Raw genomic sequence first — 13,005 nt, 5'->3', positions numbered from 1 at the left:
GTTTGACTTGACTCAAACATTTTCTGGTTGGGCTAACAATGACCAAAAGGCAATGGAAGTAGAAATGTTCTACCTCTTTATCTTTGTGTATAAAGTGAGAGGCATGGTGCATTCAAACAACAAAGAATGGAGAAAAAAACTTTACCAAGTCTGTTCATGGAGTTAATATTTCCTGGTTACATCTAATACCTTTAGGGTGGCTGGAGTCCCAAGTAACCTGGTCTGGAACATATTTTGCATTTGTTATATAATTGCCCCAATTCCAGAATAGGTGGCTTAATATCTGATTTGTTTGTACTGAGTATTCAAAATCATAATGTGGTATAGTTGAAAATGATGGCTCTTAAAAATGATTGATCTTAAAGTCATCTAGTCAAATACTCTCATCTTTCAGATGAGGAAACTGACACCAGGCGATGTTGACTTGCCCCAGGCTACACAGCCAGTCCCTGGCAGTGTGATTGGCCTGGTCCCTTGGTGTCCTGAGTCTCAGGATAGTTCTTCTACTATTCTTTGCTCCTGTTCCTTGGCTGGAGACATTGATTTTGGGCAGTGACTATTCAGTTTATTTCTCCAAATGGAATGGAATACAATTCACGCCTGTTTTAAAATAGCCAGAATTAGATTAATACAGGGTGTACTAATATATAGAACTTAATTAATACATGGTATATAATTCATACCTGGTATATAATATGTGGAGGGAATGCTGAAGATCCACCTTCTCCCAACCCGGTATTTAAATCGTACTGAGAAGAATGAGGTAGAATGTCTATTTCTGGACAACTGATTGAAAGGACAGTACCTCAGCCTTCATCTTGGGTTTACAGTCACACAAACCGGTGTCTCATTTTTGATGTTTAGCCACTTCCCTATGTGATCTTGGGAAAATCACTTTTATACTCAGCCTGACTTTCTTTGTCTGCCAAACAGGGATAATAATACCTACATTCTTGGGTTTGGTTCGGCTATGAAAACAAAGTATGTATGTGAAAGACCCAATCCTTAAACAGGGTATGCACTTAGAGCTTCTTGGTTTCTCTCCTTCTGTCTCATTTGTCATTGCAATTTGACTTGAATTATTAATTAATATTAGCTCATCTATTTCCCACATACTTAAAAAAATAAAATTGTTTTTACTATTGCTCTCCTCTGGGGACAGTAGTAATACTTCAATACTATCTTGGAAACATAGTAATTCTTTTGTCTTTTTTTTTCTCTTTTCTTTTTTTTTTTTTAGAAAATACTCATTTGTGACACAGCTGCCACATAGTCTTGAAGAATAAGGAAAGTCAGAGGATGAATGACTATTTTCCAGAAGACAGGTAAAGCATATTTGGTAGATTAATTCTCAATTCACCTTCTCAGAGGAAAAGGACAAAACACTCATTTACCAAGATTCTAAAGAGATTTTCCGGCAAGTCCCTAGCCGACCCCACATTAGTCTTTGCTTTGAAGCATTCATTCCCCAGAGCTTGGGCTTCTTGACCAGGACCCACACCTTTTATTGAGCTACAAGAAGACTGGAGGAGACAACTGGCTCCTTGCCCCGGACATTCACACGCCTGGTGGCACTCGGGAGAGGGACTGCACACGTGCCTATCGGGGAATCAATCGTTCTGCCTACCATCTTGTTTTTCTTCAGAAGAAAGCGAGTGAACGCAATTACCTCATCCAGAACAATTACCACACTAAACTGTTTATTCTCCAGGGAAAGGTGTTTGGGAGCAGGGAGCACTTTGTGAAGACAGAGATGGATTTTTTAGAAGTACTACTTGCATCAATATCGAGTGTGGGCAGTGAGGGAACTGTTGGGAAGGTTTTCTTGCAAGCCAAGACTTCAGTTGCTGTTGGGGTCAGCCAGGCCAAAGGGGACCCATATTCTAAACAGTTGAGTTGTGGCACCATTTGGGGGCCCCAATATTGTGAGACATGAGGCGTGCTCTGCCTGTGGAGTTTTGGACTCAGGGCCAATTCCTCAGGTGCGTTCTTTGCTCTGAAACTGTGTGGCCTAAGGCAATCTCTCTTAAGTTACTACAGCCGAGGGAAGAAAACGAGGCAACCATGAGGTACTTTTAAAAGCAGTTAAATAAAGCTTTGACAGTTTATTCAAAATAAACCACACTTTTAAGAAAAAGTCTTCTTTCCTTCTTGTTACAAAGGCCAGCACGACTCTCCTTTCCCTGATACTTAGAAGAAAGGCGATTCCCAGGTCCCAGATGAAAACAAAACCATGAGGCATCAGAAATACGGACGCTTTCAGAAAAGTTAAAAAAAAAAAAAAAAAGTAGAAAAAAAATCTATCACATACCCCTCAACGCACCCCCGACTGTAATTTCCTCCACCTCTTTATTTATATGCATACATATTTCGCCTAGTTACAGTAATGGATTTATTCTACTGTTATTTCCCCCCACTTGGCATCTAAGTCTTTTTCCTTTTACTATTTTAGGCGTGCTGTCTGATCGGATGTTAAAAAATGGAAGAAGGAGAGGCAGGACTGAGAAAGGGCTCAAAGTTGAACGAAACAGAGGTTTCCGGGAAGCAGCCGACCCGGAGTCGCCCGCATCTTTCCGCGCCCGGTTCGCCTCGGAGAGGCCCGCAGGCGCTGCTCGCTCGCGCCCGTAGGCGTGCGCTCGCGTCCCCGAACGGGCCCCAGGCCCGGCCGCCCCGATCCGCGAGCGGGGGCTATTTGCCGAGAGCGGAGATACCCGGGAGCGCGTGCGGCGGCCGCGGCGGGGCTCACCTGCGCCCCCCGGACTCCCGCCCCGCGCGGCCCGCCGCCGCCCCGCCCCGGCCCGGCTCATTGGCTGCAGCTCGGAGGGGAGGAGAAGGGGCGGCCGCGGGCATCTCATTAGCGATGCGGACTCGCTCCTCCGCCCCGTAGTCCCGAACCCGGCAGCGGCGGGAGCGCGGCGAGCGGCGCTGCGGGAACGACGCGCGACTCCGGTGGCAGCCGCGGCGGCAGCGGTCGCCCCGCCGCGGGAAGCTATGGGGGCGCGTGCAGGCTCCCGGTGCCCGGCCAGCGGCGGCTCGGAGCGCGCTGCCCCGAGGTTGTAGGGAGCCGCCGTGGATCAGTCACTCGCTGAAGACCTCCGGGACCCGCTCGTCTCGGCCCCCGGCTCGCCGTGCCTCTCCTGGGCGCCCGGGGCGTGGAAGAGGAGCCGGACTCCGAGCGGGGCGAGGAGCATGGGGAGAGCGGCAGCCGCAGGAGGAGGCGCTGGAGGGGCGCGCCGGTGGCTCCCGTGGCTGGGGCTCTGCTTCTGGGCGGCGGGGGCTGCGGCTGCCCGAGGTAAGCGCGGGGCAGAGCGGGCGGCGGGGCCGGGAGCGAGGCGAGGGGGCGCCGGCGAGACTGAGCGGGACCCGCGCCCGCGGCGTTGGCTTCGCAAGTTGCGCCCCGCGCCTTTCCGCGCGCGGACCCGACAGGGTGGGAATCGGGCGGAGGACCTCCGAGGGGACCCTGCCTCCCACCCCAAGTTTGCGATCAGCCGCAATCCTACAGGTTGCTGTGACCGGGGCCCCTACCCTTGACGCGCATCGCCTGCTCCATTTTTCCGATCCCTCCGCAATTGCTGCAGACCCGAGTACCCACCTCTTCGCTCCAATCTCTCTCCCCTGCCCTCTCCACTTGTCTCCAAGGCGAGAGAGATCATGGGTGGGCGCGCAGAGCTGTGTCCGAGAGTTCCTGCGAGAGGGGCGGGGTGATAGAGATCTCCCTCCGTAGGGTGGGCTTGAATGGAGAGGGCGCCTTTTCCTTTTGGGGAGCAACACCCAAGCTAAAGTCCGCTGAGCATGACACTCCTGGGGCGACACTCGCTAGAGGACTTAGCACTGGGTTTTCTTTCGAGGAGGCCGCGTGCGTGCGGGAGCCCGGGAGAGCCTTGTGCACCACCCGCGTTAGCTGAGCCTGCGGTGCGGAGCCAGGATAAGCATTTGGCCCGAGGCCGGCTCACCCGGCGCCTCCTCTTGCTACCAGGTGCCCACTCCAGCTAGGGAGCTAGCGAGCGCGGGGCTCCACCGAGCCGCGGGGAAACGCCGCTCCTTGCTGACTTTGAAACGTAAACCCCATTTTCCTGGATCCTCCGGACTCCAATAGAGTGAAAATTTGCAACTGATTTCACCTGCACCGTGAGCGAGAACCGGGAGCATCAAGTTAAAGATAAATCCCGCCGACTTGTTTTGAAGATGATCAGAGACAGTTTCAGACGTAGCTTGAGTATTGTGGCTTTATCTTGGAAATAATCCCGAAGCTTCTCCTTCCCGCCCATCTTTAGCTTTCTCCTTCCCCGTGTGCCATCCATTAGGTTTAGAATATGTAATTGCGTTGAATGATTTACTTAACGCTCCTCCAGCTGGAAGCGGGGACTGAACTGACCACCTCACGTTCTGCTCTCTGGCTATCCTGAACCTAATGCGTAGCCGGGAGTGTGGAAGGGGTTCAGGACGATCACGCAAGAACCTCTGTAATCTAATTTTTATGAAAGCTAACGGTGTGTTAAAAACGGTCTGGGTGCCTAGAATGAAGAATTAGAAAAAGGAAAAGAGGTGGATAGAGGCTTTCTGCTTTATGATCCTGTTCAGTGACTATTTGCTTTTCATTTCCTGAAAACTTTTTTTTTTTTTGCTTTTTTTTTTTCTTCCTTTGGTGAAGCAGGCCCTTTAAAAAGCAGCAAAGGTTTAAAAATGAGCCTCGGTGATTGCACACACCGGGTTATGGTGAAGTATAGTTCTTTCCCTTGCTGGAAGAAGCACAGGCTTCAGCCATCTAATTTACTATGGAGAATGCCTCCTTGCAAAGTCAGCTCAGTTGTTTTTAATATACTGTTATGGAGAAAAGCCGGCTTGTTCTCAGTTATCTAAATGTCTGAATTCCCACCTGCTATTTGGTGTGGAATACCCAAGAGTGACTGGCTCCCTGTCCTGACCCCTTGGAATTTGGTTGGTGGAGTTGTCTTGAAGCCAGCTCCAAACAAGAGGTGGGGATATGCCAGAAGCCTCTTGGATGGAGTTTTGCTGGCTGTAAAACTAAGGCTAGCACCTCTTGTCTGCAAGCTGTTCCTTAAAGGTCTCCTAGAAAACATACTGTACACTCTGCAGGCTTATTTACAACAAAATGTCTTGCACGGATCATAGTAATGTTCAAGACACATGGCGCGGAGCAGTAAATCTGACTAATATTTCCCTTGTAGTATGTTACGTTTTGGGGTGTGAAGCCCATTACCCTTAGCATCTGTCAGAGATTCTGTAAGAAATGAGTAGTAAGCCGGGCTCTGGAATCTGTGAAGCTACATGCACCTGGCTTTGGACAGGTGGGCTCAATTGTAGTTTTCAGAACAAAGGGTGGGTTTCAATGTTACCTAAGTTCTGCCTGCTGGGGCAGGTGCCCCTTCATTAAAAGCAAGAAGAGGTGCGCTCTCGTGGCATGTTTGCTGAGTAGTCTGACCAGCCTCCATACGGTTGGCCCTAGGTGGTGGTTCTTTATCCGAAGAAATAGTTTTTTTTTTTTTCCTGCAAGCCTTTCCATGTTGATTTGAACCAAGGTGTTCTCCCTTCCCTAAACAACAGGCTATATAGAATTATGCATTTCCTTTGATGATTTAGGAATATTTAACAATTCAGTAGCATTTTCTTTAGTTATTTATCCTTTGTTTCTAAGATGATTGCACCAACTTTTTTTTTTCCCCTTTTCCTCTCCATACCTAATGTAAAACCCACTAAAAATCAGAGGGGAGGTGGTTTCAGGTGATTGGCTTTAAGTGAATGTACTCAAAGAGGAAGATACTTGGGGCAGGACACTGCCTGTAGAAACTAGTAGTGAGTGGCCCAAGGAGCAGTGGTCTGGTTCCTTCCTTTGCAAACAGGACTGACTTCTTCAGATTTATGTTCCTGACTTCTGGCATACTGTGAGGAAGGCACTTTGGTGCCATGATTACTGTATATTTTAACACTTTCCAACTTAAAAGAAGGTTGTTTAAAAGTTATTCATGACCTGCCAAGTGCAAATTGAATCCACATCATGTTGTCATGTTGATTTGTTTTGTTCTTTGAAAAACTGGAGTGGCGCTCCAGATCTGGTTGCGATTCCTGTATTAGATACTGTACCTAAGATACCCTTATCTAAAGGCAGGGAGGAGATGATCTTAGATAGGCTAAACTTACAGTTCCTTGCTTTAAAAAATTTCCTGGACAATGAAATCTTCCTAATAATAGCGATAGAAATGCATTAAGGGCATGAGTGGTACATGTTTATTATCTAGGCATAATAGGGTCAGATGGTTTACACATACTTAAAATCCATTTGTCTATCTGGTTCATACATCTTAAAATCTATCGTCATTTCCTCCCTAGTGACCATTATATGCACCCCCCCCCCACCTTTTTCATTCTGTTCCTTTTCCTCAAAAAATTGTCCCTCCATAGTGCTATCAGGAAAGAGTGTTTTCTCCCAATTTCCTGCCAGCTTTGTCTTATTCTAACTCTTGGGTTGTGCTCGCAGCTTGAGCAGTCCAATGGCACCTTCTTTTCCTACCCAACAAAGTGTGTTCAAGGAGTGTCTTAAGTATCTCAGCCCTTAACAAGAGGTTAGTTGTTCTGATCTGGCCCTTAAGAAAAGCGCTTGTTGTCCTTTTTCATTGTCTTACTATGAAAAATCCTTCCTCACTCTTTGAGTGACCTGTGTGCGCTTTTGTAAGCGGAGCCCCTTAGGGTGGGAGAAATCAGGGGGCCAGGAATCCTCCGTGAGGTCTCTGAACTGTAGGACTACATTCCAGACCTTGCTGTCTTACTAGGTAGGGAAGCCCTTTTCTGTCTGTATCGCCTCAATGACTTTATTGTCTTCCTTCTACCATATATAGAACCTAATTTAAAATACCGCCAACTCTAAAGATTTCTCAAGGAATTTGTTGTAGAGGAGATAGTATTTGATACCACTCCCTTGTGCCTTTTGTTCTTTTTTTAATATGAAGGCTAGAGACTCAGACCATATGCATTAAAATCGAATCCCAAAGACAGGTGTCCATCCAAAGAAAGATTTTTCTGTAACATCCCCTTAAGGAAGGTCATAGTGGGAGTAGAGGCATCCTCTTAATGGACAGGCACACACGTTTGCAGAAAGCCCTGATGGGGATGCTTCTTGATTGCACTTTGGCCCTTAATCTTGATTGTCTCATACTCAGGGAAGTGCCACTTGACCAGCCATGGCATTGTCTTCTCATTCTGATGCCTTCGTGAACTACTGACTTGCCTGAATACCTAGCGGGAACTTTCCTGTAGTGACAGCCGCAAATTCTAGGTGAAGACACTGACCAGCTCACCCCCTCATTTGCTAAGTGGCCGCTGTTGGCATGAAAACTACCATTGTGTTGCTACCGCTCCTTATATCATACCTGTTCCTTAAGAGAAGGCATTTTTGTAGCCTTGAGTGAGAAATAATAATAGTGATTATTGTATTTAGCGTGTGCCATTGATTATTCTAAATGCTTCACGTATGCTAACTCATTTAGTCCTTAAAATAACACCGTGAGGTAAGTAATATTCTCGTTTTTAACATAGGGAAACAAGGTCAAACAAGGGTTAAATAACTTGTTCAAGGCCATAGAGGTAGTATATGGAGGGGCCTGGATTCAAACCTGCACTGTCCTCCTCCAGAGCCTTAAACAAGGACTGTTTTCTAAACTATGCCAAAAATAAAGTGACCCTTACATTTTGGTGACAAAAGCGCTAAAATGATTTCTCTGTAACTGTGAGAGTGGTAGAGGCATTTAGAGTAGCTTCAATAAATCTATAAATATATTCAGATAAATCTCAGATTTATGTTGTATGAAAACAACCACCCTCTCACCATTCAGCTTAATATACTTTGGGATTGGATTCACACTTAAAATTCTGAACGCCCGTTTCTAATATGATAGCTTGCTTTTTTTTTTTTTTCAATTTTGAATTTCAACAGAAAATATTACTCTGATTGAATACGCCATCCATGGAATGGCAGATCCCAAGAGACTATTTGTTGCATGTCTTGTATTTTTAGCCTTGTTTGCCGGGGAAATGTGGAGCATGAGATTGGAGAGTAGATTGTTAACACCAGAGGCTGCTGTTTCTGCTGTTTTGGGTACTCCTGCTGCTGCTCTTTCAAGGCAGATGGCTAGATTCATTTATAGAAAATAGATATTCGTTCTATTTTGCATTTCCACTTTGAAAAGAACTTCTAATTGTTTGGGCCACATTGCCTCGTATGGTCTCATTGTGCGCATACACATGCTGTGCGTAGATAATTTTCAGAATTAGGTGGATGTTAATGGATCCACTTTGGACTGTATTAGAAATCCACTGTGAACTCCGTTGTGCTTCTGGAGTATTTCTCCCGAAAGTGGGTGTGTGTGCAGTACAGGGTGTATCACGGATTTTGTGCTCAGCACCTGCCCCTCCCCACCGACTTCGCTGACCCAGAAATTAGGGGCAGAAGTACTGGGTTGCGTTTCTGGGGCTAGAGGAGAAACAATACTCCCGTATTATGCTTCTCAGCTACATCAGACTACTGCGGGACTGAAAAACACTTCCTGATACTGTTTCCGAAAGACCAGAGTAAGGTGAGGCCTGAATTCTTCCCCTGTGAGCAGTTCCTTCCTTCATAAATAAGGAAATCGGAAAGCCAAAAGCTGCCTTTCGAGTGAGGTCAATGACAGCTTCACTTAATGCAGATGTTCACTGTCTGTCCCCAAATTTCTGGTTCACAAAGTGCAAAAGAGCCTTCCTTTCCAGAAAGAGAGACCTTGGCAGGTGTATTCCACCGACCCAACCTGGTCTTGTAAGGTTAAGAGGAATCATGGGGGAAAACGTCACTGCAGCCATGTGGAGAATGAATTTGGCAGGTGTTTTGTTGTCATCTAAAATCAAATGTTTGTAATTTCTCCATCAGGTAAGTCCAAGGGAAAATGATGTTGCAGAAATTCCAGAAGGTAGGTGATTGGTGGGCAGGCATAGGAAGAAATCATCCCGAATTCTTCAGAGGCTCAACTAACACTGGCACAGCTATGTTTTGTGTAATATCATTCACAGATTTTGATAACTTACTATAAAAGCAAATTTATTTTCTAAATATTGGATGAGAGATCTGCCTGTGAATATATTTGTGCGCGTGTTGCTGGGAGTGGTGTGAAAGTGATTGGTGGCTTCTGCTAGCAACAGCACTTATTCAGGAGTTACCATCTTTATTTGAATTTAATTTAATAAAATCCAGGAGAGGAGGGGAAACTGAAACGCTCATAGGTTATGGGAGCTATGCTGGTAATGTCTTTGAAACTCACAAGTCAGTGCTCTTCAGATGTTAGTGCACATTTCAGTCACTGCAGATCTTGTTAAACTGCACCTTCTGATCTAGTAAACCTGGGGAGGGGCCTGGGATTCTGCATTTCTGATGGGCTTCTGGATGACCCTATCCATGGGCCACACTTTGAGTAGCAGGGCCATAGATGAGTGTAATTCGGGTTTTTTATTTGCAGTATTGTTTTTCACTTGCAAGTCTGTATGAAGCGAAATTCAGTGCGAGGCTATTTTTAAAATGCCAATAGAAGAATAGGTAAACACAAATGTCAGTTTAAACTCAGGCAAACATACAGCCAGTCGTAAAACTAACACATTCAGGAGCGCTGCTCTGAGATGAGATAATGTCTTGTTTCTAGCATCTGTAAACAGTATTTGAAAAGTCTTTCTATTGTGAAGTGATTGAGGACTTATGTTTGCATCTAATTAATTGCAGGTAATAAAGATGAAACTGAGTCCCTAGGAAGTTGAACAGTTTGCCCAAAGTCAGATTTTTAACTAGGAAGCTTTTCTACTCATCTTGATCACTTCTTCCTTTTATTGTATGTGTCGACTGCACCTGCACTTCAAATGGTGCGGAGTTCAGGATAATGAGAGGACGGGGCTATCATTAAGTAAGAGGTAGAGAAAATCAGTTGGTTCAGAAAAACAGTGCTGTTCATACAGGGTACTGAGGCTCCCCAAGCTGATGGATTGTGGTTGTCACAACATGGTGTATGAGCTGGTGCTGGGGTCTGTTGTATCTGCTGCAAGATAGTTCTCTGCACCTGATAGGATCCATTGTGCTTACTATTAACTCTTACCCAGCACCTGATAGTTCTTGTCCAATAGCATATGCCAACTAGTATTTTTTTTTTTGAGTTTGTTTATTTTGAAAGAGCGCACAAACACAAGTGGGGAAGGGTCAGAGAGAAGGAGGGAGAGAGAATCTCAAGCAGTCTCCATGCTATCACCACAGAGGCTGATGAGGGGCTCGAACTCATGAACTGTGGGATCATGACCTGAGCCAAAACCAAGAGTTGGATGCTTAACTGACTGAGCCACCCAGGCTCCCGCCAACTAGTATTTTTTACTCCAGCCTTATTATGTAAGGTAAAAATACTACTGAGAGTAAACTTTCTGAAACTTATTTGATCCTGTGATAAAATACTCAGGGAAATTTAATTACCAGAGGAAGAATTAAATAATTATAAGATAGTTATGTATGTATTTTTTTAAGTTTATTTTTTTATTTTGAGAGCGTGAGCAAGCAGGGGAGGGGCAGAGAGAAGGGGAGAGAGAATCCCAAGCAGGCTCTGTGCTCTCAGCTTGCAGCCCAGTGTGGGGCTCGAATCTACCAGCCCTGAGATCATGACTTGAGCCGAAATCAAGAGTCAGATGTTTAACCAACTGAGCCACCCAGGCACCCCTATATTTTTTTCCTTAATAGATTGTAAAGCCTACATTCCTTTTTTTTTTTTTAATGTTTTAATGTTTTATTTATTTTTGAGAGCGAGGGAGAGAATGTCCTAGGGGAGGGACAGAGAGGTAGGCACAAAGTCCAAAGCAGGCCCCAGTCTCTGAGCTGTCAGCACAGAGCCTAATGCAGCGCTCAAACTCACACATTGTGAGGTCATGACTTGAGCCAAAGTTGGACACTTAACCGATGGACCCACCAAGCACCCCAAAGCCTATATTACTAGATAGCCTATTCTAGAAAGAGGGTTAAGTAGAAGAAGGACACTATCATGGATGGCTGTTATGAGTAATAATTCATTTGCATGGAACTTGATACTTTTAAGGTATGTTCACAAGTATGATTGCTTTGTATTTTCACCTCCACCTTGATATCGAACACATGATAAAATTAGATGTAGAGATTTTTCAACCAAGGCGACACAGGCAGCAATAAGTAGTACCAGGACTCACAGGTGAGTCTCCAAATGGCTTCTGGGTTTTGGACTTATTTACCATGTACTTCTGTTTTCCGGCCTGATAGAGTCATTAGACCTGAGCTGAATGATAAAGCATTTTGCTCACATTATATTTGAGACCAGGCTCTGGATGCGTGAGCATGTGTGATGGAGGAGAGTAACTGAATAAAAATTTTGGGTGATACCTGTGTTGCCTTCTTGGTCTGTTGGTATTATGTTCTCATGGTTATAAGCAGAGATGCCCCTACGTGGGAAATGTGTCAGAAGTGATTGGAGGGAAGTAAAACTGTGACTAGATCTCTCATGGCAGGCTGCGGTATGGAATAAGCTGTATGTCAAACATTCGGAGGAACTTGCTAAGCAATAATATTTTCTTAATCAAAGGGATTAAAGTGTTCATTAAAGTAAGTAAAATCACAAATTAGTTCTCCGGTTTTATTTTTAAAGATGCCATTACAAACCAGACAGTTTTTAGAAATAGAATACTAGCTCCTCAGTCTGCATGGCTTTCTAAATACCTTGTCTTTATTATTTTTTTTAAGTTTATTTTTTTATTTTGAGAGAGAGAGAGGGAGAGAATCAGAAGCGGGCTCTGTGCTGTCAGTGCACAGCCCAGCATGGGGCTCAATTTCACCAACTGCGAGATCAAGAGTCAGTCGCTTAACTGACTGAGCCACCCAGGCACCCCTCTGCCTTGTCTTCATTATTAATTTTGAGTGCCTGTGCTTTACTTTTTTCTTTATGTGTACACTTGTGAAACAAGATTAAAGTCTTTAAATTTGTGTTTGGAAGTATTGCCGTGGCTCAGTGCAAACGGACTTCCAATAACAGTTTTCATTATGTCTTTGAGAATTATCCAACCTATCTGGGGTGCCTGGGTGGCTGAGTCAGAGTCTGACTTCAGCTCAGGTCATGATCTCGGGGTTCGTGAGATCGAGCCCTGCGTTGGGCTTTGTGTTGATGGCACAGAGCCTGCTTCAGGTTCTGTGTCTCTCTGCCCCTGCCCCACTTGCACTCACCCTCACTGTCTCTTTCTAAAAGAAACATTAAAACAAAATTATCCAATCTATCTTAAAAAGATTGGGAAAAAATACAGACCATCAAATAAGATTCTTTGCCAGGCAAATTGTAAGTGTGTGATAAGCCTTTTGAAAGGGGCTGGGAGGAGTTGACTGCATCTAAATCGACAGCCCTTGTATCCCCTTCAGTCTTGGGGCCAGAAGCTACACTGATTGCCAGTAGCCTGCATCAGATTTCCAAAGTTGTTTTCCTTAAGACAAAACCAAAAACAATCAGGAGATTCACAGGTTTTGTCCAGGTGAGGTATGTAGGGTGGGATGTAAGTGTTTCTGGGGTTTGCTTTAAGGATGTAAAGCTGAAAAAAATTTGTCATTAATTTTTTTTTTTTTACATTGGGGCAAAAAGAAAGAAATCTCACACAACCCATTTGATATTTTCTCAAATTTAGCAGACAGCTTGAGATGCATTTCAGCCTTTGCAATGGCAGTGTGGAAAGACCGCTGTATCGTATCACATCCTGCAGCAGAAAAGACCATCACCTGTAGAGCCCATTATTAACAGTTGTCAAGGTGATAAGTGCTTTAATGCATGGGTATCTGTGTATGTATTATATATTAGTAGAATGTCATATATCATCATTATAGCAAACTTAGATCATTAAAGTTCTACACTATTAATTTAAAAGGCATTAATAACACACTTGAGATGTGGATACAATTTTGACTTGAAAGTCAGCTTCTTAATTCACATA

The 13,005-nt window shown here is 44.8% G+C and overlaps 1 protein-coding gene across 11 annotated transcripts in view; it reads left to right on the top strand.

Annotated features, from left to right (window-relative positions):
* The first annotated feature begins 2,908 nt into the window (after positions 1 to 2,908).
* The window catches only part of UNC5D (unc-5 netrin receptor D), a 554,486-nt gene continuing 544,389 nt past the window's right edge, over positions 2,909 to 13,005 (top strand). For 7 of the 11 annotated variants that reach the window (XM_047857031.1, XM_047857032.1, XM_047857030.1 and 4 more), the window contains exon 1: positions 2,909 to 3,292. In XM_047857031.1, the coding sequence (XP_047712987.1) occupies positions 3,190 to 3,292 (103 nt within the window). In that variant the 5' untranslated portion in view covers positions 2,909 to 3,189. Of the gene's footprint in view, positions 3,293 to 10,985; positions 11,103 to 13,005 lie in introns of those variants that run through there. The other 4 variants (XM_047857025.1, XM_047857026.1, XM_047857024.1 and 1 more) reach the window with 1 other exon arrangement.

Source organism: Prionailurus viverrinus, chromosome B1 (genome assembly GCF_022837055.1).
Source record: "Prionailurus viverrinus isolate Anna chromosome B1, UM_Priviv_1.0, whole genome shotgun sequence".
Classification (NCBI taxonomy): domain Eukaryota; kingdom Metazoa; phylum Chordata; class Mammalia; order Carnivora; family Felidae; genus Prionailurus; species Prionailurus viverrinus.
Note: the sequence above shows the minus strand (reverse complement) of the source record. Positions and strands in the feature narration are given on the sequence as shown.